We start from the raw sequence: 26,056 nt of genomic DNA, 5'->3' as shown, positions 1-26,056 counted from the left end.
AAGACTACTCTAAAGTATAGATGTAAGACTACTCTAAAGTATAGATGTAAGACAACTTTAAAGTATAGATTTAAGACTACTCTAAAGTATAGATGTAAGACAACTTTAAAGTATAGATTTAAGACTACTCTAAAGTATAGATGTAAGACTACTCTAAAGTATAGATGTAAGACAACTTTAAAGTATAGATTTAAGACTACTCTAAAGTATAGATGTAAGACTACTTTAAAGTATAGATTTAAGACTACTTTAAAGTATAGATGTAGATGTAGGAGTGAGCTGAATAGTACATAAGAGGGGCGGCTGTGTTGTGGTGACATTGTGCTACTCATGACACTGTTTAGCGACAGTTCATGTGCCTCACCTTGATTCAGCAGAGTGGGAAGGGTCACGTAGATAACAAATAATGATCAGGTGAAGTGTGTGTCCACCATCCACTCCAACCATTCTGTTTCTATGGTGACGGTGGGTAATACCTTTGTTGTCATTATCTCTCTTTTCCTCCAGCTCCATCGCTAAGACACCAGAGATGAAGAGACTGTCACACAGGAAATGATCATTCCAACACACACACAGGGATCTGATCTGAAGACAGTGTTTGTGTGAGGAGGGCGTGTGGTGTCTGTTCTTAACCCCCTCTACCCCTTACCCAGAATCCTCTTCTCCAACCCCTCAGACCCCTAACCCCTGACCCCCAAGCCATGATGTCGGGGAAGGGGAAGGGTAGCCCGCGTCACCGGCCATGGTCCGTATACCGGGCTAACACCTTTGACCACTCTGCTGAGATGATGGGGCTGACACTGGCAGGTAAGGGCCCGTTTACTATAGTTACTGTAGTTAGACTATTTCTTATTGCCCACTGAGTTGATGCAGGCTGTCAAAATATGCATGTGCATAATCTTGCCTTGTTAGTCACTGTAGCTGTAGTAAAGAACCCGTTTCTCTGTGTTGTTGTAGGTAACAGTCAGGACCCAGATGAACCGGTGTTGGAGTTCAGCCTGGGTGAGTGTGGTGATGCTGAAGTCAACTTCTCACTGCTGTTCAATTGTCTTTGATATATACAGTGCATTCAGAACGTTTTCAAACCCCTTGACTTTTTCCACATTTTGTTAGGTTACAGCCTTATTCTAAAATCTACACACAATAGCCCACAATGACAAAAGTGAAAACAGGTTTTTAGAAATGTAAGCAAATTTATTAAACATTAAAAACAGAAATACCTTATTGACATAAGTATTCAGACCGTTTGCTATGAGACTCGAAATTGATCTCAGGTGCATCCTGTTTCCATTGATCATCCTTGAGATGTTTCAACAACTTGACTGGAGAACGGAGGGGCCTCCATCATTCTTAAATGGAAGATGTTTGAACCCACCAAGACACTTCCTCGAGCTGGCCGCGGGAGAAGGTCATTGGTCAGGGAGGTGACCAAGAATCCGATGGTCACTCTGACAGAGCTCCAGAATTCCTCTCTGGCGATGGGAGAACCTTCCAGAAGGACAACCATTTCTGCAGCAATCCACCAATCAGGCCTTTATGGTAGAGTGGCCAGACGGAAGCCAGTCCTCAGTAAATGGCACATGACAGCTCTACACCATCTTGACCTAACCATAACGTAACCATAACGCTCTACATCATGTTGACCTAACCATAATGAAACAAATATGCTCTACACCATGTTGACCTAACCATAACGTAACCAACATGCTCTACACCACGATGACCTAAGGTTGCTGGATCGAATCCCCGAGCTGGACATGGTAAAAATGTGTCGTTCTGCCCCTGACCAAGGCAGTTAACCAAATGTTGCCCGGGAGGCAGTCATTGTAAATCAGAATTTGTTCTTAACTGACATGCCTTGTTAAATAAAGGTTCAATCAAAAATAATATGAAAACGCACTCAAGACCTCAGACTGGGGCGAAGGTTCACCTTCCAACAGAACAATGACCCTAACCATATAGCCAGAACATTGAATGAGTGGCCCAGTCAGAGCCCGGACTTGAATCAGATGAACATCTCTGGAGAGACCTGACCTGTGCAGTGACACTCCCCATCCAACCTGACAGAGCTTGAGAGGATCTGCAGAGAAGAATTGGAGAAACTCTCCAAATACAGGTGTGCCAAGCTTGTAGTGTCATAGACAAGAAGACTTGATGCTGTAATTGCTGCCAACGGTGCTTCAAGAAAGTACTGAGTAAAGGGTCTGAAGACTTATGTAAATATTACTGTTTTTAAAAATAAATACATTTGCAAACATTTCTAAAACCTGTTTTTCCTTTGTCATTATGGGGTATTGTGTGTAGATTGATGAGGGGAAAAATCTACTTAACACATTTTTTAATAAGCCTGTGACGTAATAAAATGTGGAAAAAGTCAAGGGGTCTGAAAACTTTCGAAATGCACGGTACACACCCATTGATTATCGAAGAGTGTAACTTATTAATGACTTCTGAGGTTAGTACAACTATCTTTCCTATCATAACACAAACTCTAAAGTTGTATTGCTCTGTCTATGAATTTAATAGTGGTTACCCCAGCTCCATCTCTCAACATTGTGCCATCAATGTTCATTTCCTCTGTTGTATTCCCAGCCTGCAGTGAACTGGTCACACAAGCGTTTGAGCGTAAGCCAATCAGCTTTGTGGCGGTCAGCTGTACAACTCCTCCCCAGGCCTTCTGGACCAAACACGCTCAGACAGAGATCATAGAGGTAGGACCACACCACTTTGACCTCCCAAATGTAACTAACATTGACCTAACCATAACATAACCAACATGCTCTTCACCACGTTGACCTACCCATAACATAACCAACACGCTCTTCACCATGTTGACCTAACCATAACGTAACCAACACGCTCTTCACCACCTTGACCTAACCATAAAGTAACCACACTGCTTTACACCACGTTGACCTAACCATAACATAACCATAAATCTCTACACATCGTTGACCTAACCAACACGCTCTTCACCACGTTGACCTACCCATAACATAACCAACACGCTCTTCACCATGTTGACCTAACCATAACAAAACCAACACGCCCTTCACCACGTTGACCTACCAATAACATAACCAACACGCTTTTCACCACGTTGACCTAACCAACACGCTCTTCACCACGTTGACCTACCCATAACATAACCAACACGCTCTTCACCACCTTGACCTAACCATAACATAACCAACACGCCCTTCACCACGTTGACCTAACCATAACGTAACCAACACGCCCTTCACCACGTTGACCTACCAATAACATAACCAACACGCTTTTCACCACATTGACCTAACCATAACATAACCAACACGCTTTTCACCACCTTGACCTAACCATAACATAACCAACACGCCCTTCACCACGTTGACCTAACCATAACGTAACCAACACGCCCTTCACCACGTTGACCTACCAATAACATAACCAACACGCTTTTCACCACATTGACCTAACCATAACATAACCAACACGCTCTTTACCACATTGACCTAACCATAACATAACCAACACGCTCTTTACCACATTGACCTAACCATAACATAACCAACACGATCTTCACCACATTGACCTAACCATAACATAACCAACACGATCTTCACCACGTTGACCTAACCATAACATAACCAACACGCTCTTTACCACATTGACCTAACCATAACATAACCAACACGCTCTTTACCACATTGACCTACCCATAACATAACCACGTTGACCTAACCATAACATCACCACGTTGAACTAACCATAACATAACCAACACGCTCTTTACCACATTGACCTACCCATAACATAACCAACACGCTCTTCACCACGTTGACCTACCCATAACATAACCAACACGCTCTTCACCACGTTGACCTAACCATAACATAACCACGTTGATCTAACCATAACATAACCAACACGCACTTCACCACGTTGAAATAAAATTTGATTTGATTTGACCTAACCATAATGTAACCACACTGCTTTACACCACAATGAGCACTGCCAATTCTCACACATTGGCCATGAGACACGCATTTGACCCTCTTCTCCCATACACATGCCACACCTCATATCTCACACATTGAAAAGTACTGCATTTATTTGTTTAATTACTCCATTGTATAGTCAGTGTGATAACTTTTCAACTGAGCTCCAAATCATTTAGAAATCAGAGCATCTGCGCCTGCAATTTAACATCACGAGCTGCACCTTTATCATTGTCCTGTCACAGCACTGTGAACCACGACACATTCTAGCATATGATTGGTCTAGTTATGTAAAGGATCAAGGGGATTGAATGTACGTTGTAAAGAAAAGGTTAGAGTGGATCTGAATGGAGAGAGAGAACATCCTCCGCTGAGTTTATACAACTGTAAAAAGAGCAGCACTGTAGACCTGTTTTATCTACAAAGTTGTCACCAAAAAGAGGTTGCTGTTACTCCCGTCCTTATGGCAGAATGCTGCCTTTTCACAGCATGTACTAAAGTCCATTTAATGCACACTTGCATTAGTCCCCTCATTTGGTGATTGGCGTTTTGGCTGTGACAACGAAACGGTAGCAGACAGATCTACAGTTTGTTTTAACAGGGAAGTTTGGTAGGGTGAACTGATGTGTAACTATGAAAATAATTTTGTCAAACAGATAGGACAATACATAAAACATAATTTGGGTAGAGTGTAGGAGCAGATTTATGCAATCTAGTCTTCAGGAGATTTTATTGGCTATTTACTTGATTTAGTCTGATCAGTGGAACAGTTCTCATTCTTAACAATGGGCTAAAATGTAGGGTAATTACTGTGCTTGTCAGCAAGAACACTACTGTTAATCCCCAAAACACAGGGCGGAAAACACTGACCAACCCAAAACACAGGGCGGAAAACACTGACCAACCCAAAACACAGGGCGGAAAACACTGACCAACCCAAACACAGGGCTGAACACACTGACCAACCCAAAACACAGGGCTGAAAACACTGACCAACCCAAAACACTGACCAACCCAAAACACTGACCAACCCAAAACACAGGGCTGAAAACACTGACCAACCCAAAACACAGGGCTGAAAACACTGACCAACCCAAACACAGGGCTGAACACACTGACCAACCCAAAACACAGGGCTGAAAACACTGACCAACCCAAAACACAGGGCGGAAAACACTGACCAACCCAAACACAGGGCTGAAAACACTGACCAACCCAAACACAGGGCTGAACACACTGACCAACCCAAAACACAGGGCTGAAAACACTGACCAACCCAAAACACTGACCAACCCAAAACACTGACCAACCCAAAACACTGAAAACACAACCCAAAACACTGAACACACTGGGGGCTGAAAACACTGACCAACCCAAAACACAGGGCTGAAAACACTGACCAACCCAAACACAGGGCTGAACACACTGACCAACCCAAAACACAGGGCTGAAAACACTGACCAACCCAAAACACAGGGCTGAAAACACTGACCAACCCAAAACACAGGGCTGAAAACACTGACCAACCCAAAACACAGGGCTGAAAACACTGACCAACCCAAACACACAAAACACTGGGGCTGAAAACACTGACCAACCCAAAACACAGGGCTGAACACACTGACCAACCCAAACACAGGGCTGAACACACTGACCAACCCAAAACACAGGGCTGAAAACACTGACCAACCCAAAACACAGGGCTGAAAACACTGACCAAACCAAAACACAGGGCTGAAAACACTGACCAAACCAAAACACAGGGCTGAACACACTGACCAAACCAAAACACAGGGCTGAAAACACTGACCAAACCAAAACACAGGGCTGAAAACACTGACCAAACCAAAACACAGGGCTGAACACACTGACCAACCCAAAACACAGGGCTGAAAACACTGACCAACCCAAACACAGGGCTGAACACACTGACCAACCCAAAACACAGGGCTGAAAACACTGACCAACCCAAAACACAGGGCTGAAAACACTGACCAACCCAAAACACAGGGCTGAAAACACTGACCAACCCAAAACACAGGGCTGAAAACACTGACCAACCCAAACACAGGGCTGAAAACACTGACCAACCCAAAACACAGGGCTGAAAACACTGACCAACCCAAAACACAGGGCTGAACACACTGACCAACCCAAACACAGGGCTGAACACACTGACCAACCCAAAACACAGGGCTGAAAACACTGACCAACCCAAAACACAGGGCTGAAAACACTGACCAAACCAAAACACAGGGCTGAAAACACTGACCAAACCAAAACACAGGGCTGAACACACTGACCAAACCAAAACACAGGGCTGAAAACACTGACCAAACCAAAACACAGGGCTGAAAACACTGACCAAACCAAAACACAGGGCTGAACACACTGACCAACCCAAAACACAGGGCTGAACACACTGACCAACCCAAAACACAGGGCTGAACACACTGACCAACCCAAAACACAGGGCTGAAAACACTGACCAACCCAAAACACAGGGCTGAACACACTGACCAACCCAAAACACAGGGCTGAAAACACTGACCAAACCAAAACACAGGGCTGAACACACTGACCAACCCAAAACACAGGGCTGAAAACACTGACCAACCCAAAACACAGGGCTGAAAACACTGACCAAACCAAAACACTTTCTTCAAAAGTTGGAAGCCCTGGCCAAACTGATTCATCACAAAAGTCCCCCTCTCTTTTTTCCCCTCTCTCTCTCTCTCTCTCTCTCTCTCTCTCTCTCTCTCTCTCTCTCTCTCTCTCTCTCTCTCTCTCTCTCTCTCTCTCTCTCTCTCCTCTCCATAGGGTACCAGTAATCCTATCTATCTGAGTAGTATAGCATTCTTCCAGGACTCTCTGATCACTCAACAGACGCAGGTCAAGCTGTCTGTGTACGACGTCAAGGACCGCTCCCAAGGCACGGTACGAAATATCCCCCACTAAAACTACTCCAACTTCCCCATTACAGTCAACTCCCCAAAACTCTTCAGCCCCAAACTAACCAAACACTCCACCCCGAGATGTACCTACTGGGCTCTAATAGTGATATGTGTGTGTGACTGGGTGTCAGATGTACCTGCTGGGCTCTAATAGTGATATGTGTGTATGATTGGGTGTCAGATGTACCTGCTGGGCTCCAATAGTGATATGTGTGTGTGACTGGGTGTCAGATGTACCTGCTGGGCTCTAATAGTGATATGTGTGTGTGACTGGGTGTCAGATGTACCTACTGGGCTCTAATAGTGATATGTGTGTGTGACTGGGTGTCAGATGTACCTACTGTGCTCTAATAGTGATATGTGTGTGTGATTGGGTGTCAGATGTACCTGCTGGGCTCTAATAGTGATACAGTATGTGTGTGTGATTGGGTGTCAGATGTACCTACTGGGCTCTAATAGTGATGTGTGTGTGTGATTGGGTGTCAGATGTACCTACTGGGCTCTAATAGTGATATGTGTGTGTGTGATTGGGTGTCAGATGTACCTGCTGGGATCAGCCATGTTCCCAGTTAAGGAGCTTCTGCAGGACAAACACCACAGACTCCACCTAACCCTCAGGTAACTCACACACGCATGCACGACACAAACACAAACATACAGTGCAAGTATTCAGACCCCTTGCCTGTTTCCACGTTGTTACGTTACAGCCTTATTCTAGAATTGATGACTTAATATGTTTCCATCAAAAACGGATTTGTAGAAAGTTTTGCAAATATCACATTTATTTTAGTATTCAGACTCTTTACTCAATACTTTGTTGAAGCACCTTTGGCAGTGATTCTTGGGTATGACACTACAAGCTTGGCACATCTGTATTTGGGGAGTTTCTCCCATTCTTCTCTGCAGATCCTCTCAAGCTATGTCATGTTAGATGGGGAGCGTCGCTGCACAGCTATTTTCAGGTCTCTCCAGAGATGTTCGATTTGGTTCAAGTCCGGAGAAGCTCTGGAGAAGTTTTTCATTAAGGAACTCTCTGTACTTTGCTCCGTTCATCTTTCCCTCGATCGTGACTAGTCTCCCAGTCCCTGCTGCTGAAAAACATCCCCACAGCATGATGCTGCCACCACCATGCTTCACTGTAGGGATGGTGCTAGGTTTCCTTCAGACGTGATGCTGCCACCACCATGCTTCACTGTAGGGATGGTGCTAGGTTTCCTTCAGACGTGATGCTTGGCATTCAGGCCAAAGTGTTCAATCTTGGTTTCAACAGTTGGTCTGGCCTGGTCTGGCCTGAGGAAGGAAGACCGTATCGGTAGTTAGAGTCGTTTTATTAATTCAGACCATATTATCTGATTTGAAGGTGTACTACAGACCGTAGGCCTACTCTGGTTTTAATCTTGATTTCAACATGGTCTGAGACCTTTAGGTGCCTTTTGGCAAACTCCAAGTGTGCTGTCATGTGCCTTTTACTGAGAAGTGGCTTCCGTCTGGCCTGATAAAGTAATCATTGGTGAAGTGCTGCAGAGATGGTTTTCCTTCTGGAAGGTTCTCCCATTTCCACACAGGAACTCTGGAGCTCTGTCAGAGTGACCATCGGGTTCTTGGTCACTTCCCTAACCAAGGCCCTTTTCCCCCGATTGCTCAGTTTGGCCGGGTGGCCAGCTCTAGGAAGAGTCTTTGTGGTTCCAGACTTCCTCCATTTAAGAATGATGGAGGTCATTGTGTTCTTGGGGACCTTCAATCCTGCTGAAATGTTTTTGGTACCCTGCCCCAGATCTGTGCCTCGACACAATCCTCTTTCGGAGCTCCACGGACAATTCCTTCAACCTTTGTCACGATCTTGGAAATGAGCGGACCAAGGCGCAACTTGAGTATAGTTCCACATATTTATTTAAGTGAAACTAATGAAACAAAATAACAAAACTTACAAAGACCGTGAGGACGTAGTGCCCAAACACACTAACACACAATCAATATCCCACAAAACACAGGTGGGGAAATAGCTACCTAAATATGATCCCCAATCAGAGGCAACGATAAACAGCTGCTTCTAATTGGGAACCAGATTAGCACCAACATAGAAATAGATATACTAGATCACCCCCTAGTCACGCCCTGACCTACTACACCGTAGAGGACCAAGGGCTCTCAATGGTCAGGGCGTGACAAATCTCATGGCTTGGTTTTTGCTCTGACATGCACTGTCAGCTGTGGGATCTTATACAGACAGGTGTGTGCCTTTCCAAATCATGTCCAATCAATTGAATTTACCACAGGTGGACTCCAATCAAGGATGCTTAATGGAAACAGGATGTATTTCAACTCAATTTCAAGGCTTATACATAAAAATTCTAAAGACCTGTTTTTGTTTTGTCATCATGGGGTGTTGTATGTAGATTGATGAGGAAAAAAATGTATTTAATATATTTTACAATAAGGCTGTAACATAGCAAAATGTGGAAAGAGTCAAGGGGTCTGAATACCTTCCGAATGCACTGTAGACACAAACACACGTAAAATACCCACATTTTGCGGGACATTCACAGGACAGTGTAACCTATATGAATACATTTGTTTGGCTATTTACTTACTTGTAGCTCTTTGTTAGAAGCACACTTTTTGTAAGTAGGCTTAGTTAACTGTCCTCTTTGTAAGTAGGCTTAGTTAACTGTCCTCTTTGTAAGTAGGCTTAGTTAACTGTCCTCTTTGTAAGTAGGCTTAGTTAACTGTCCTCTTTGTAAGTAGGCTTAGTTAACTGTCCTCTTTGTAAGTAGGCTTAGTTAACTGTCCTCTCTTAATCTGGAATTTAGCCTGAAAGGATTTGACAAATGTGATTGGGTGGAGAAGAGCCCTAGGATGATGCCCAAGTTTCCGAGGTGTAATTCCGAGTTGGATGACCTCTCAAAGCTCTTTTTCCCAGTTGGAGCTGTGTATTTTCTAGTTCCGAGTTGTCTCGAATGGACCGTACGTCTCCTCTTGCGCTGCACAGAATATCATATCTCGACAACGATTGGAGAAGTGTTTAACCAACAGGCTTATCTACCACAGCCTTATAATATTGGTTATAGCAGGGCTCTCTAACCCTGTTCCTGGAGAGCAACCGTCCTGTAGGCTTTCACTACAACCCTGTTCCTGTAGAGCTACCGTCCTGTAGGTTCATTCCAACCCTAATCGAGTGCACCTGATTCTAATAATTAGCTGGTTGATAAGCTGAATCAGGTTAGTTACAACTTAGAGTAGAAACCTACAGAAGGGTAGCTCTCCACAAATAGGGTTGTCATGAAAACCTACAGGAGGGCAGCACTCAACGAACAGGGTAGTAGTGAAAGCCTACAGGAGGATAGCTGTCCACGAAAAGGGTTGTAGTGAAAACCTACAGGAGGGTAGCCCTCCACGAACAGGGTTGTAGTGAAAGCCTACAGGAGGGTAGCTGTCAACGAACAGGGTAGTAGTGAAAGCCTGCAGGATGGTAGCTCTCCACGAACAGGGTTGTAGTGAAAGCCTACAGGAGGGTAGCCCTCCACGAACAGGGTTGTAGTGAAAGCCTACAGGAGGGTAGCCCTCCACGAACAGGGTTGTAGTGAAAGCCTACAGGAGGGTAGCTCTCCACGAACAGGGTTGTAGTGAAAGCCTACAGGAGGGTAGCCCTCCACGAACAGGGTTGTAGTGAAAGCCTACAAGAGGGTAGCTCTCCACGAACAGGGTTGTAGTGAAAGCCTACAGGAGGGTAGCTCACACATGCTCACACACACGCTCACACATGCTCACACACACACACACACACACACACACACACACACACACACACACACACACACACACACACACACACACACACACACACACACACACACACACACACACACACACACACACACACACACACACACACACACACACACACGTGCTTGACACACACTCACTCACACTCACTCACACATGCACACACGCACACATGCTCACACATGCTCACACACACCTTGTACCAACACTGTCTGGAGCAGAGTTGTAGTACACCTAGTACCAACACACACACACACACACACACACACACACACACACACACACACACACACACACACACACACACACACACACACACACACACACACACACACACACACACACACACACACACACACACACACACACACACACACACACACACACACACACACACACAACCTCCACATACACCCTCAGCTATTGTTATACAGCAGACATCTATTACTAATTGCCTCCAGGTCAGCGGAGAGCGAACGCATGGGCAACATCACCATCATCGCCTGGCAGATAGAAGAGAGGACAGAGCAGAGAGCCACCGCGGCCCGGCAGGACACTATCAATGGCAGGGTGAGTAGCCTGGTCTAGCCTGGTCTGCCTGAGGAAGGAACACTGTATTGGTAGAAATATATGACTTCATTTGAGTCAGTTTTATTAATTAATGAATTAATACAGACCATATTATCTGATATGTTTGAAGATGTACCACAGACTAGTAAATAGATGTTGGTCGGGTAAATGTTTGTTTATCTGTTGGATTATTCTTCAGCAACTTTTCCCATTTCCCTCTCATATTGTTTAAACCTGTCTGGTCAGTGGACTAGAAGGACAAGGAGAAAGGTTAAATCCACATGGTAGAAACAGGGATGTTTTACTTTCACCTGTCTGGTCAGTGGACTAGAAGGACAAGGAGAAAGTTAAATCCACATGTTAGAAACAGGGATGTTTTACTTTCACCTGTCTGGTCAGTGGACTAGAAGGACAAGGAGAAAGGTTAAATCCACATGTTAGAAACAGGGATGTTTTACTTTCACCTGTCTGGTCAGTGGACTAGAAGGACAAGGAGAAAGGTTAAATCCACATGTTAGAAACAGGGATGTTTTACTTTCACCTGTCTGGTCAGTGGACTAGAAGGACAAGGAGAAAGGTTAAATCCACATGGTAGAAACAGGGATGTTTTACTTTCACCTGTCTGGTCAGTGGACTAGAAGGACAAGGAGAAAGGTTAAATCCACATGGTAGAAACAGGGATGTTTTACTTTCACCTGTCTGGTCAGCTCACTGGTCAACTGAAGGGTGTCCATGGTGAATCAAACAGTCATTATGTCCTTTCTCTGTGTGTCTCAGATGATGCTTCAAGTGGATGACAGCCTGACTGAGTCAGTGAACATCAGGGCCAAGTCTGCATCTCTGTGCAAAGACACACTGCTTAAGGCTGGTGAGTGTGTTCCAGTGTGTGTCAGTGTGCAATTCTCTATCGAAAAGTGTGTGAGTGAGACTCCTTCATCATTCCTAGCGTACAGAGAGTTTACATTGAGAGTTCCTACAGATTTAGGAATTATGACTGACTGACACTGATTTATTCGTTGATTGATTTGCTAATTGATTAATTGATGAATGCATTTATTACATTCTGTAATGAATGATTATATTGATTGCTAGATGTTCTGACTGGTGTGTTGCTGTGCTGTCAGTTTTTGGGGGCACCATGTCTCGTATGTATCGATTCCCCACCACGGATGGAAACCACCTGAGGATCCTAGAGCAGATGTCTGACAGCGTCCTCTCTCTACACATCCCTCGACAGTTTGTCAAACTACTGCTGGAGGAAGACGCTGCCAGGTACCGCAGAATACTATACTGTGTGTGTGTGTGTGTGTGTGTGTGTGTGTGTGTGTGTGTGTGTGTGTGTGTGTGTGTGTGTGTGTGTGTGTGTGTGTGTGTGTGTGTGTGTGTGTGTGTGTGTGTGTGTGTGTGTGTGTGTGTGTGTGTGTGTGTGTGCCTGTGAATGTGTGTAGATCACTAACATTTTGTGTGCATGTGCGTGCGTGCGTGCGTGCGTGTGTGTGTGTGTGTGTGTGTGTGTGTGTGTGTGTGTGTGTGTGTGTGTGTGTGTGTGTGTGTGTGTGTGTGTGTGTGTGTGTGTGTGTGTGTGTGTGTGTGTGTGTGTGTGTGTGTGTGTGTGTGTGTGTGTAGGGTGTGTGAGCTGGAGGAGTTGGGGGAGTTATCTCCGTGTTGGGAGAACCTGAGGAGGGAGATCATTTCTCAATACCAGACCATCATCCTCACCTACCAGGAGACCATCAGCGACCTGCACCAATATAAAGGTTGGCATCCTAACCTTTATAGAACTGTCAACCACAGGAGGCTGGTGTCGCCTTCATTGGGGAGGACGGGCTTGTGGTATTGGATGGAGCGGAATAAGTGGAATGGTATCAAATACAACAAACACGATTTGAGAAAATTAATTACAATTTTTAAAGGAACTGTTTGACTTTGTCTTAGCTAGCTAGGTCTTTTTATTTTGCCTAAATTTGCACTAAGAATGGCTTAATCAAGTTACTGTTGTGGGTTTGATTCTGGAAAAACAGGAGCCACATTTACTGAGTAGTGCTGCGAATAACTGTCTTTACAGTTGTTTTTTGTTTTTGATGCTATGATGATGCCATTCCATTTCCTCCGTTCCAGACATTATTATGAGCTGTCCTCCCGTCAGCAGCCTCCACTGCTGTACACCAACATACCAGAAAACATCATAACAGACTGCACATTTTAAAAACACATTACTAATATTAGTGTTGTTAGTGACGAGTGTTAACAACAACACTATGATTAGTCGTATGAATCGTACGCCAAATTCATAGTATTTTACCAAACATTTTACGTTATAATATAATAATAATAATATAATAATATATGCCATTTAGCAGACGCTTTTATCCAAAGCGACTTACAGTCATGTGTGCATACATTCTACGTATGGGTGGTCCCGGGGATCGAACCCACTACCCTGGCGTTACAAGCGCCATGCTTGACATTTATATACTGTAAATGTCAACGTTTAAATAAATACCATGAATATGGTGCACTATTTATAGGGCTATGCAATGATATGCTATAACATACTACTAACGTACAGTACCAGTCAAAAGTTTGGACACACCTACTCATTCCAGGGTTTTTCGTAATTTTTACTATTTTCTACATTGCAGAATTGTAGTGATGACATCAAAACTATGAAATAACACATGGAATCATGTAGTAGCCAAAAAAGTGTTCTACAAATCAAAATATATTTTAGATTTTAGATTATTAAAATTAGCCACCCTTTGCCTTGATGACAGCTTTGCACACTCTTGGCATTCTCTTTTACGAAATAGGGCTATCTTCTGTATACCACCCCTACCTTGTCACAACACAACTGATGGGCTCAAATGCATTAAGAAGGAAAGAAATTCCACAAATTAACTTTTAACAAGGTACACCTGTTAATTGAAATGCATTCCACCTTATGAAGCTGGTTGAGAGAATGTCAAGAGTGTGCAAAGCTGTCATAAAGGCAAAGGGTGGATACTTTGAAGAATCTAAAGTATAAAATATGATTTGATTTGATTTGTTAAACACTTTTTTGGTTACTAGATGATTCCATATGTGTTATTTCATAGTTTTGATGTCTTCACTATTATTATACAATGTAGAAAATAGTACAAACAAAGAAAAACCCTTGAATGAGTAGGTGTGTCCAAACTTTTGGCTGGTACTGAATATCAGAAACCTTCTCTGTTAGCACTATAAAATAATACAGTACATGACCAACAGTATGTGGAGACCTGCTTGTCGAACATCTCATTCCAAAATCCTGGGCATTAATATAGAGTTGGACTCCCGTTTGCTGCCATAACACAGAATTGTCTAGAATATCATTGTATGCTGTAGCGTTAAGATTTCCCTTCACTGGAACTAAAGGGCCTGGAGCGAACCATGAAAAACAGCGCCAGACCATTATTCCTCCTCCACCAAACTTTACAGTTGGCACTGTACATTGGGGCAGAGTGCTCCAGAGTCCAATGGCACCGAGCTTTACGCCACTCCAGCTGATGCTAGGCATTGCGCATAGTAATCTTAGGCTTGTGTGAGGCTGCTCGGCCATGGAAACCCATTTCATGAAGCTCCCGACGAACAGTTATTATGCTGACGTTGCTCCCAGAACTCTGTAGTGAGAGTTGCAACCGAGGACAGATTATTTTTACCCGCTACGCGCTTCAGCACTCGGCAGTCCCGTTCTATGAGCTTGTGTGGCCTACCACTTCACAGCTGAGCGGCTGTTGCTTCTAGATGTTTCCACTTCACAACAACATAACTTACAGTTGCCCGGGGCAGTTCTAGCAGGGCAGAAATTTGATGAACTGACTTGTTGGAAAGGTGGCATCCTATGACGGTGCCACGTTGAAAGTCACTGAGCTCTTCACTAAGGCCATTCTATTGCCAATGTTTGTCTATGGCGATTGCATGGCGTGTGCTTGATTTTGTACACCTGTCAGCAACGGGTGTGGCTGAAATAGCCGAATCCACTCATTTGAAGGGTGGACTCATACTTTTGTATATATTGTGTATTTCATATCACTAACGCTTCAGTAACATGCTGGACGAGACTATCAATAGCGTACAGTGCAACACTATCAGTAACATACAGGAAGTATCAGTAACATACAGGAAGTATCAGTAACATACAGGAAGTATCAGTAACATACAGGAAGAGTCTATCAGTAACATACAGGAAGAGTCTATCAGTAACATACAGGAAGTATCAGTAACATACAGGAAGTATCAGTAACATACAGGAAGAGACTATCAGTAACATACAGGAAGTATCAGTAACATACAGGAAGAGACTATCAGTAGTCGGCATCATCATAACATTTCCAACCTACTCCTCTTCCAGGTCCATCCTTTAAATCCAGCACTCTGAAAGCAGAGAAGAAGCTGGAGTTCATCCCCACTAACCTGCACGTCCAGAGGATGAGAGTACAAGGAGAGTCTGGCTATGGTAGGGGACCTGTTATATCTATCAGTCTCTATGGTAGGGGACCTGTTATATCTATCAGTCTCTATGGTAGGGGACCTGTTATATCTATCAGTCTCTATGGTAGGGGACCTGTTATATCTATCAGTCTCTATGGTAGGGGACCTGTTATATCTATCAGTCTCTATGGTAGGGGACCTGTTATATCTATCAGTCTCTATGGTAGGGGACCTGTTATATCTATCAGTCTCTATGGTAGGGGACCTGTTATATCTATCAGTCTCTATGGTAGGGGACCTGTTATATCTATCAGTCTCTATGGTAGGGGACCTGTTATATCTATCAGTCTCTATGGTAGGGGACCTGTTATATCTATCAGTCTCTATGGTAGGGGACCTGTTATATCTATCGGTCTCTATGGTAGGGGACCTGTTATATCTATCGGTCTCTATGGTAGGGGACCTGTTATATCTATCCGTCTCTATGTCCTTTATATCCATAATTATATCCATCTGGCTCAATGTAATTCTCTGTTTATATCTGTCTAAAAGTACTCTCTTCCCCTCCACCTCCCTTTCTCCCCTCTATCCTCCTCCCTCAACCCTCTACCTCCACTTCCCTCCATCTCCTTTCCTAGACAGGACCTATGACGTAGTAACTATAGGGGCTCCAGCAGCCCACTACCAAGGCTTTAAGCACTGTGGTCTCCGGAAACTCATCCACAAGTTTGAGGAGGCTAGGAAACAGTGAGTACCGGCAATAGACCAGCTATCTCTAATTACTTTCAGTCACAGGCTCTATTTTTCCTTGAGTTAACGGTTGGGGGCCGGAACATAGTTCTAAATCATTTGTACACAAAGCCCAAACAGATAAACTATTTGACAAAGAAAGAATAACTTTACATCTTGATCACATTGGGATATGATCACATTTGCCTCTCTATTCATGCATGGGAATACTTGAGAAGAGATTTTGTAATTTAAATCATTTTCAGATTATCCCCTTGTGATTGTACAGGCTTTTATGTCCAACCAAAATTCTCTATTTATTTATTTATTTTTTGCTGAGAAGATTTTGGGGTCCGAATAATATCAATCAATCAAGAAATCCTGCTATAGGCACAACAGTTCCACATTTCATTGTTATCATTCATTTAGATGTAGAACCTTTGACTGAATTGTGTCCTTTTTTTCTTGCTTTCTGATCAGCGCATATGAGGAGGAATGGTGAGCTCTGTCACCTGGTCTGTTTATGCATGCATTGTGGGTAGATGTGTTTATGCTCTGTATAACATTGTTTTAAATCTGCACGTGTCAGCATTTTTTCACTCCGGATCTCTCTTTCTCTCTCTCTCTCTCTCTCTCTCTCTCTCTCTCTCTCTCTCTCTCTCTCTCTCTCTCTCTCTCTCTCTCTCTCTCTCTCTCTCTCTCTCTCTCTCTCTCTCTCTCTCTCTCTTTCTCTCTCTCTCTTTATCTCTCTCTCTCTCTTTCTTTATCTCTCTCTCTTTATCTCTCTCTCTCTCTTTCTCTCTCTCTCTTTATCTCTCTCTCTCTTTATCTCTCTCTCTTTATCTCTCTCTCTCTCTTTCTTTATCTCTCTCTCTTTATCGCTCTCTCTTTATCTCCATCTCTCTCTCTCACTCTCACTCACATATTCACACACACCTTGCAGCAGTTCTGGGTCTAGCTCTAAGCCGGTGGCCTACCTGCCTCGGGATGTGTTGAGAGCGAAGGAGCTGATTGGTCAGGTCAACACTTTGAAGACACAGGTTTGCTACTACACCGAACGTTTGTCCCGCGCTGCCAAGGAACGCTCAGCCAACGCTCTGGAGAGAACCCTCGCCATCCTCTCAGAGAAGGTAGGAGAGGGGGAGAGAGGGGGGGAGGAGGGGAGGGAGAAGGAGGGAGGGAGAAGAGAAGGGAAAGAAGCATTGAGAAATGCCCTCATGTATCTATACAATGAATGTATTTCACTGTATTAATACACACTATTATACTGTATATTTCCCTGTCTCCTCCTCTCCCTTTCTCTTCTCTCCCTGCCTCTCCTCCATGTCTCTCCTCCATGTCTCTCCTCCATGTCTCTCCTCTCCCTTTCTCTTCTCTCCCTGCCTCTCCTCCATCTCTCTCCTCTTCTCCCTCTCTCCTCCATGTCTCTTCTTCTCTCCCTGTCTCTTCTTCTCTCCCTGTCTCTCCTCCATCTCTCTCCCCTTCTCCAGACTCGTCAGTTGGTGACAGTCTGTGACTCTAAGCTGCTGTCCTCAGCCATCCTAGCCCTTACTGCGGCCCGGCCAGAATGCATCGTCCAGAAGGGCACTCCCTCCCCATCGTCCCTCACCCCCTCTCCATCCCGCTCCCCCTGTCGCTCATCTACCTCACCCTGTCGCTCCTCTACCTCCCCCTCACGCCAATCCACCTCCCCCTCGCGTCACTCCATCTCCCCTCGCCACTCAGTATACGTGGAGGGAGAGAGGGGGAGAGGCAAGCGCTCCTCCCTACAGGCTGACTGGCATGAGGAGGACTGGGTAAGGAGACATTGATCATTTTCTGTTCAACAATTGAGAATAACAACAATATTGTATAGAATGTACAGTCTGAGTCTGAAGTTTTGAGAATGACACAAATATACATTTTCACAAAGCTTGCTGCTTCAGTGTCTTTAGATATTTTTGTCAGATGTTACTATGGAATACTGAAGTATAATTACAAGCATTTCACAAGTGTCAAAGGCTTTTATTGACAATTACATAAAGTTGATGCACAGTCAATATTTGTAGTGTTGACACTTCTTTTTCAAGACCTCTGCAATCCGCCCTGGCATTCTGTCAATTAACTTCTGGGCCACATCCTGACTGATGGCAGCACATTCAATCCGCCCTGGCATGCTGTCAATTAACTTCTGGGCCACATCCTGACTGATGGCAGCCCATTCTTGCATAATAAATGCATGGACTTTGTCAGAATTTGTGGGGTTTTGTTTGTCCACCCGCCTCTTGAGGATTGACCACAAGTTCTCAATGGGATTAAGGTCTGGGGAGTTTCCTGGCCATGGACCCAAAATATCGATGTTTTGTTCCCCGAACCACTTAGTCATCACTTTTGTCTTATGGCAAGGTGCTCCATCATTCTGGAAAATACATTGTTCGTCACCAAACTATTCCTGGATGGTTGGGAGAAGTTGCTCTCGGAGGATGTGTTGGTACCATTCTTTATTCATGGCTGTGTTCTTAGGCAAAATTGTGAGTGAGTCCACTCCCTTGTCTGAGAAGCAACCCCACACATGAATGGTCTCAGGGTGCTTTACTGCTGGCATGACACAGGACTGATGGTAATGCTCACCTTGTCTTCTCCGGACAAGCTTTTTTCTGGATGCCACAAACAATCAGAAAGGGGAATCATCAGAGAAAATGACTTTACCCCAGTCCTCAGCAGTCCAATCCCCGTTCATTTTGCAGAATATCAGTCTGTCCCTGATGTTTTTTCTGGAGAGAAGTGGCTTCTTCGCTGCCCTTCTTGACACCAGGCAATCCTCCAAAAGTCTTCACCTCACTGTGCATGAAGATAACCTAGTGGTTAGAGCGGGGCGGCATGGTAGCCTGGTGGTTAGAGTGTTGGATTAGTAACCGAAAGGTTGCAAGTTCAAATCCCTGAACTGACAAGGTACAAATCTGTTGTTCTGCCACTGAACAGGCATTTAACCCACTGTTCCTAGGCCGTCATTGAAAATAAGAATTTGTTCTTAACTGACTTGCCTAGTTAAATAAAGGTAAAATAAAAATATGCACTCACACTTGTCTGCTGCCATTCCTGAGCAAGCTGTACTGGTGGTGCCCTTATCCTGCAGCTGAATCAACTTTAGGAGACAGTCCTGGTGCTTGCTGGACATACATTCTTGGGCACCCTGAAGCCTTCTTCACAACAATTCAACTGCTCTCCTTGAAGTTCTTGATGATCCAATAAATGGTTGATTTAGGTGCAATCTTACTGGCAGCAACATTCTTGCCTGTGAAGCCCTTTTTGGGCAAAGCAATGATGACGGCACGTGTTTCCTTGCAGGTAACCATGGTTGACAGAGGAAGAACAATGATTCCAAGCACCACCCTCCTTTTGACGCTTCCAGTCTGTTATTCGAAATCAATCAGCATGACAGAGTGATCTCCAGCCCTGTCCTCGTCAACACTCACACCTGTGTTAACCTGTCTAGGACTAGCGGAATCCCCCCCCCCCCCTGCAACAGCCAGTGAAAGTGCAGGGCGCCAAAATCCAAACAACAAAAATCTCATAATTAAAATTCCTCAAGAATACAAGTATTTTACACCATTTTAAAGATAGTGTCTAATTTCAAAATGGATTTACAGTGATAGCACCACAAACGATTATGTTAGGTCACCACCAAGCCACAGAAAAACACAGCAATTTTTTCCAGCCAAAGAGAGGAGTCACAAAAAGCAGAAATAGAGATAAAATTAATCACTAACCTTTGATGATCTTCATCAGATGACACTCACAGGACTTCATGTTACACAATACATGTATGTTTTGTTTGATTAAGTTCATATTTAAAATGAACCAATGTAAATTTGAGTTTACATTGGCGTGTTACATTCAGTAGTTCTAAAACATGCAGTGATATTGCAGAGAGCCACATCACAATTTACAGAAATACTCATAATAAACGTTGATAAAGATACGACTATTATACATGGAACTTAACCTTCTCGCTGTGTCAGATTTCAAAAAAACTTTTCGGAGAAAGCAAACCTTGCAATAATCTGAGTCTTTAGACAATAAGCCTTTAGACAACAAAGCAGCCAAAAAGATACCCGCCTTATTGGGTAGTCAACATTATTCAGAAATAGCATTTTAAATATTCACTTACCTTTGATGATCTTCATCAGAATGCACACCCAGGAATCCCAGTTCCACCATAAATGTTTGATTTGTTCGATAATGTCCATCATTTATGTCCAAATATCTTCTTTTGTTAGGGCGTTTGGTAAACAAATCCAAAGCACGTTCATGTCGCGCCGAACGTCGGATGAAAAGTTCAAAAAGTTCCGTTACAGCCCGTAGAAACATGCCAAACTAAGTATGGAATCAATCTTTAGGATGTTTTTAACATAAAACTTCAGAATGTTCCAACCGGACAATTCCTTTGTCTGTACAAATGAAGTGGAACGTAGCTACCTTTCACGTGAGCGCGCCAGACCGAGGCTGTGGCACTCTGCCAGACCACTCACTCAAAGAGCCCTTATGAGCCCCTCCTTTAGAGTAAAATCCTCAAAACAGGTTGTAAATACTGTTGACATCTAGTGGAAGCCTTGGGAAGTGAAACATAACCAATATCACCCTGTATCATCAATGGACGCTGAGTTGAAAAACTACAAACCTCAGATTTCCCACTTCCTGGTTGGATTCTTTCTAAGGTTTTTGCATGCCTTATGAGTTCTGTTATACTCATAGACATCATTCAAACAGTTTTAGAAACTTCAGAGTGTTTTCTATCCAAATGTACTAAGTATATACATATCCTAGCTTTTACGGCTGAGTAGCAGGCAGCTTAATTTGGGCACGTTTTTCATCCAAGCTACCAAATACTGCCCCCTACCCCAAAGAAGTTTTAACAAGAGAATCACTGACATGATGTCAGCTGGTCCTTTTGTGGCAGGGCTGAAATGCAGTGGAAATGATTTTGGGGGATTCAGTTTATTTGCATGGCAAATAGGGAGTTTGCAATTAATTGCAATTCATCTGATCACTCTTCATAACATTCTGGAGTATATGCAAATTGCCATCATACAAATTGAGGCAGCAGACTTTGTGAAAATTTATATTTGTGTCATTCTCAAAACTTTTGGCCACGACTGTATATATAACGTTTATTTCATATTTCATCCCTCTATCTTTCTGTGGCGCTCTCCCTCCACCCGGCCCTCTGACCCACCCTCTCTACCCTCCAGGAGAAGGTGTGGTTAAATGTAGATAAGAGTCTGGACTGTGTGATCCAGAGGGTGGAAAGACTGCTGGCCAAAGACAGGCTGCAGAGTGACAGCAGCAGTGAGGATGTGTTCCTGGATGCTCAGCAGCTGACCAACGCTGTTACTAAGAGAAGTAAGCATACACATACATTCACATACTAGTCAAATGGATCTATTGAAGTGAAATAGGCTATTTAACTAGTCATTCTTGCATCTCCTGATTTTCAAACTAACTGATTGAGGGAAGGTATTTCAGTTTTTTATTTGTAATGCATTTGCAAAAATGTCCAATAACCTGTGTTTGGGAATGATTGATGGATGGGTGGGTGGGTAGATGTGTGGCCGGGTGGGTGCATTGGTTTAGAAGTTGAGGTTAGGGGATAAAAGTGAATGTGTGTGAATCCCATGAGGTATCCATGGAAACAGGAAAGCCTTCTGGATACACCCTGGATCGTCATCTTCATCATCTCTTCTTCCTCCATCATCATCATTGTCATCATTCCCTCATCTGAGCACCACATGTCAATCAAACCATGAAAGACAAAAGCACTGTAGGTTCACGGCCACTTTGACTGTTCTATATTGTAACATAATTCTTTGACTAGCAGACAAACACTGATGTTATAACACTGATGTTATGCTCTTCTCTCCCCTCTAGACAGCAGCCCAGACATAGAAAAAGAAAAGCCCTCCCCAGGTAGGAGCAAGATTGTGTGTGTGTGTGTGTGTGTGTGTGTGTGTGTGTGTGTGTGTGTGTGTGTGTGTGTGTGTGTGTGTGTGTGTGTGTGTGTGTGTGTGTGTGTGTGTGTGTGTGTGTGTGTGTGTGTGTGTGTGTGTGTGTGTGTGTGTGTGTGTGTGTGTGTGTGTGTAAATGTCTGTGCTTATATACTGTATAACTCTCTCCTGTCTGTACCAGGTGAATGGTTTGATGCGTTGTACCCTCTCCTGACCACCCTGTTGGAGTGTGTGTCTCTGATGAGTGACAAGGCTAAGAAGTCCATGGTGTTCCTCTTAATGCAGGACAGTGCTCCCACCATCGCCATGAACCTCACGCTACAGTACCGAAGAGATGTGGTCTTCTGTCAGACGGTGGGTTTACACACACACACACACACACACACACACACACACACACACACACACACACACACACACACACACACACACACACACACACACACACACACACACACACCACACACACAACACCACTCTTGCACTGCAGCATAACTAGATGGATTTAATTGCTGTTCTATAATATACATTGTTATTGAATTGATCAATAACATTGTTATTATAGATGTTTGACAGATGATTATATAGATGATTATAGTTGTATAGGTTATTGACAGTTGTATTGGTGTTTTCCACTATGTAGCTGTCAGCTCTGATCTGTGGCTTCGTCATCAAGCTGAGGAACTGTCTCTGTGACGACGGCTTCCTCAGGCAGCTCCACACCATCGGCCTGCTGGTCCAGCATGAGGGCCTGCTTAGCACCTATGGTAACCTCCTGCCCGTGTGTGTGTGTGTGTGTGTGTGTGTGTGTGTGTGTGTGTGTGTGTGTGTGTGTGTGTGTGTGTGTGTGTGTGTGTGTGTGTGTGTGTGTGTGTGTGTGTGTGTGTGTGTGTGTGTGTGTGTGTGTGTGTGTGTGTGTGTGTGTGTGTGTGTGTGTGTGTGCGTGCGGTTCTTGTGTTTTCTTTAATGAATATACACACACAGGCACACATGATTATGTTGATTTGAAACACACTTTTTTTTTTAAATGACAACTGAAATCTACTCTGACCCCTTTCTCTTAAATTATGACCACTGAAACCTACTCTGACCCTTACTCTTAAATCATGCCTCTGACCCCTTACTCTTAAATTAAGACCACTGAAACCTACTCTGACCCTTACTCTTAAATCATGACCACTGAAACCTACTGTGACCCCTTACTCTAAAATCATGACCACTGAAACCTACTCTGACCCCTTACTCTAAAATTATGATCACTGAAACCTACTCTGACCCCTTACTCTAAAATTATGACCACTGAAACCTACTCTGACCCCTTACTCTAAAATTATGACCACTGAAACCTACTCTGACCACTTGTTCTCTTCAATCTTAAAGGGGATGAGCTGGCCATGTTGGAGGACATGAGTGTTGGCGTGATGGATCTGCGGAACGTCACCTTTAAAGTCACCCAGGCAACCTCGGTCTTCGGCCCAGACATGCTGCCTGTCATCACCGGGAACCGGGACGGCTTCAACGTCAGGGTTCCGTTACCAGCGCCGATGTTTGATGCGTTGCCGCGGGAGATCCAGAACGGCATGCTGCTGCGGGTGCAGCCTGTTCTCTTCAATGTGGGAATCAATGAACAGCAGACACTGGCAGAGAAGTGAGTGAACAAGAGAGGAGAGGGGAGGAAAGATGAGGAGAGGTGATGGAGGGAGGAGAGGTGATGTAGGGGTGATGAAGGGTGGAGGGGTGTTGGAGGGTGGAGGTAGGATAAGTGATGGAGGTGATGGAGGGAGGAGAGGTGATGGAGGGGTGGTGAAGGGAGGAGAGGTGATGGAGGGAGGGAGGGAGGGAGGGACGAGAGGTGATGGAGGGGTGATGGAGGGAGGACCAGCAGCACAATGTAAGAGAGGAGTAGTCAAAATGTGTGTTACCATGGCAACGGCAGCCAGCTAATATTTGTGGTAATACCATTTGATTGATGAAGGTTACCTCCAATAATCACGAGTTGCACGAAGTGCTTGTTAAGAAATGCTGATGTGTTGTAGCTTTGCTTAATGAGCAATACCGTGAATCGAATACAATGTCTGTCTGTCTGTCTGTCTGTCTGTCTGTCTGTCTGTCTGTCTGTCTGTCTGTCTGTCTGTCTGTCTGTCTGTCTGTCTGTCTGTCTGTCTGTCTGTCTGTCTGTCTGTCTGTCTGTCTGTCTGTCTGTCTGTCTGTCTGTCTGTCTGTCTGTCTGTCTGTCTGTCTGTCTGTCTGTCTGTCTGTCTGTCTGTCTGTCTGTCTGTCTGTCTGTCTGTCTGTCTGTCTGTCTGTCTGTCTGTCGATCTGTGTATTTATAGGTTTGGAGACACATCTCTCCAGGAGGTGATTAACATGGAGAATATGGCTCGTCTCAGCTCCTACTACGACCAGTACAAAGAGGTCCTTCCTGAGGACTGTGAGTCATAAACAACCTCATCTTAACCTCAACCCCTAATTAAGTGGGCAACAACCGGGTTCCTAAAATGTACGTCAGTGCAATAATCCTCTCTTCTCTCTCCTCTTCAGGCCTCCCTCGTACCCGTAGTCAGACCAGCCTGCCTGAGCTGCTGAAGCTGCTCGGTCAGAACATCAGTGCCAGGAAGAGCAAGAACGTAGAGATCCTGTGGCAGGCAGCGGAGGTAGAGACATTCTCCCCTTTTTCTCTCTCTCTCTCCACAAGATCCTATTTTGTAGCACTCTGAATGAGCTGAAGTCTTTGCCTGACTCTCTACTCTCACCCATTCTCCTCTGCTCCCCACTTCTTTCTCTCTCTCTCCATCTCTCGCTCTCTCCCTTCCCAGGTGTGTCGGCGTCTGAACGGCGTGCGTTTCACCAGCTGTAAGAGTGCTAAGGATCGTACAGCCATGTCTCTAACCCTGGAGCAGTGTCTGATTCTCCAGCAGGAGCACGCCATGGCCCCACAGGTCTTCTTCCAGGCCCTCGACTGCATGCGCAGGTGAGCCAGCCACACAACTGCCTGAACAAAAAGAGACACGACATTGTAACGTCTACCATGTAGAATTAGAAGAAAATAAAGAATTCTGTCCATGTTTATAATAACTTTATGTAATATAACTCCATCTCCAATTGATCTTTTAAACCCTCCCCCTATCCTTCTCTCTCCTGGCCTCTTCCCTCCTCTCCTTTTCTCTCCTCTCTGCTCCCCTCCCCTCTTCTTCCCTCCTCGCTCCTTCTCTTTCCTCTCCTCTCCTCCCAACAGTGAGGGCTGCAGACGAGAGAACACCATGAAGAATGTAGGATGTCGTAAATACGCCTTCAACTCCCTCCAGCTGAAGGCCTTTCCCAAACAGTACCGCCCCCCTGAGGGCACCTATGGGAAAGTAGATACCTGATTGGACAGCTGCCCATCTCTCGAAGTAGCCAATAGAAGGGGACAGAGACTAGACAATATCAACGTCAACAACAACATAAAAACAAAATAACTTCATGAAAGCAACCGATCCCTTTCTATAGTGCTGACTCACTGTTGATGTTATCTGTGGTAGATTGATAGCGCTTCCCTCTCCTTTGCGATTAGTATCTCTGCGTTATGGCATGAGAACCACTACACGCACACAACAACAACAAC

The 26,056-nt window shown here is 44.4% G+C and overlaps 1 protein-coding gene across 7 annotated transcripts in view; it reads left to right on the top strand.

Moving 5' to 3' along the window:
• Positions 1 to 26,056, top strand: part of LOC124044194 (inositol polyphosphate-4-phosphatase type I A-like) — a 45,777-nt gene that overhangs the window by 18,348 nt on the left and 1,373 nt on the right. For 2 of the 7 annotated variants that reach the window (XM_046363726.1, XM_046363727.1), the window contains exons 2-25: positions 508 to 807; positions 958 to 1,002; positions 2,593 to 2,711; positions 6,801 to 6,917; positions 7,473 to 7,552; positions 11,179 to 11,287; positions 12,065 to 12,155; positions 12,412 to 12,559; positions 12,914 to 13,044; positions 15,660 to 15,764; positions 16,378 to 16,486; positions 16,949 to 16,966; positions 17,412 to 17,598; positions 17,959 to 18,264; positions 21,700 to 21,850; positions 22,128 to 22,268; positions 22,376 to 22,414; positions 22,634 to 22,806; positions 23,096 to 23,219; positions 23,833 to 24,100; positions 24,786 to 24,883; positions 24,994 to 25,106; positions 25,269 to 25,423; positions 25,688 to 26,056. The exon at positions 25,688 to 26,056 is cut by the window's right edge and continues 1,373 nt beyond it. In XM_046363726.1, coding sequence (XP_046219682.1) covers positions 702 to 807; positions 958 to 1,002; positions 2,593 to 2,711; positions 6,801 to 6,917; positions 7,473 to 7,552; positions 11,179 to 11,287; positions 12,065 to 12,155; positions 12,412 to 12,559; positions 12,914 to 13,044; positions 15,660 to 15,764; positions 16,378 to 16,486; positions 16,949 to 16,966; positions 17,412 to 17,598; positions 17,959 to 18,264; positions 21,700 to 21,850; positions 22,128 to 22,268; positions 22,376 to 22,414; positions 22,634 to 22,806; positions 23,096 to 23,219; positions 23,833 to 24,100; positions 24,786 to 24,883; positions 24,994 to 25,106; positions 25,269 to 25,423; positions 25,688 to 25,820 — 3,066 coding nt within the window. In that variant the 5' untranslated portion in view covers positions 508 to 701 and the 3' untranslated portion in view covers positions 25,821 to 26,056. The remainder of the gene's footprint in view (positions 1 to 507; positions 808 to 957; positions 1,003 to 2,592; positions 2,712 to 6,800; positions 6,918 to 7,472; positions 7,553 to 11,178; positions 11,288 to 12,064; positions 12,156 to 12,411; positions 12,560 to 12,913; positions 13,045 to 15,659; positions 15,765 to 16,377; positions 16,487 to 16,948; positions 16,967 to 17,411; positions 17,599 to 17,958; positions 18,265 to 21,699; positions 21,851 to 22,127; positions 22,269 to 22,375; positions 22,415 to 22,633; positions 22,807 to 23,095; positions 23,220 to 23,832; positions 24,101 to 24,785; positions 24,884 to 24,993; positions 25,107 to 25,268; positions 25,424 to 25,687) is intronic. The other 5 variants (XM_046363728.1, XM_046363729.1, XM_046363732.1 and 2 more) reach the window with 5 other exon arrangements.

Source organism: Oncorhynchus gorbuscha, linkage group LG09 (assembly GCF_021184085.1).
Source record: "Oncorhynchus gorbuscha isolate QuinsamMale2020 ecotype Even-year linkage group LG09, OgorEven_v1.0, whole genome shotgun sequence".
NCBI lineage: Eukaryota > Metazoa > Chordata > Actinopteri > Salmoniformes > Salmonidae > Oncorhynchus > Oncorhynchus gorbuscha.
This window is presented reverse-complemented; position numbering and strand designations above follow the sequence as displayed.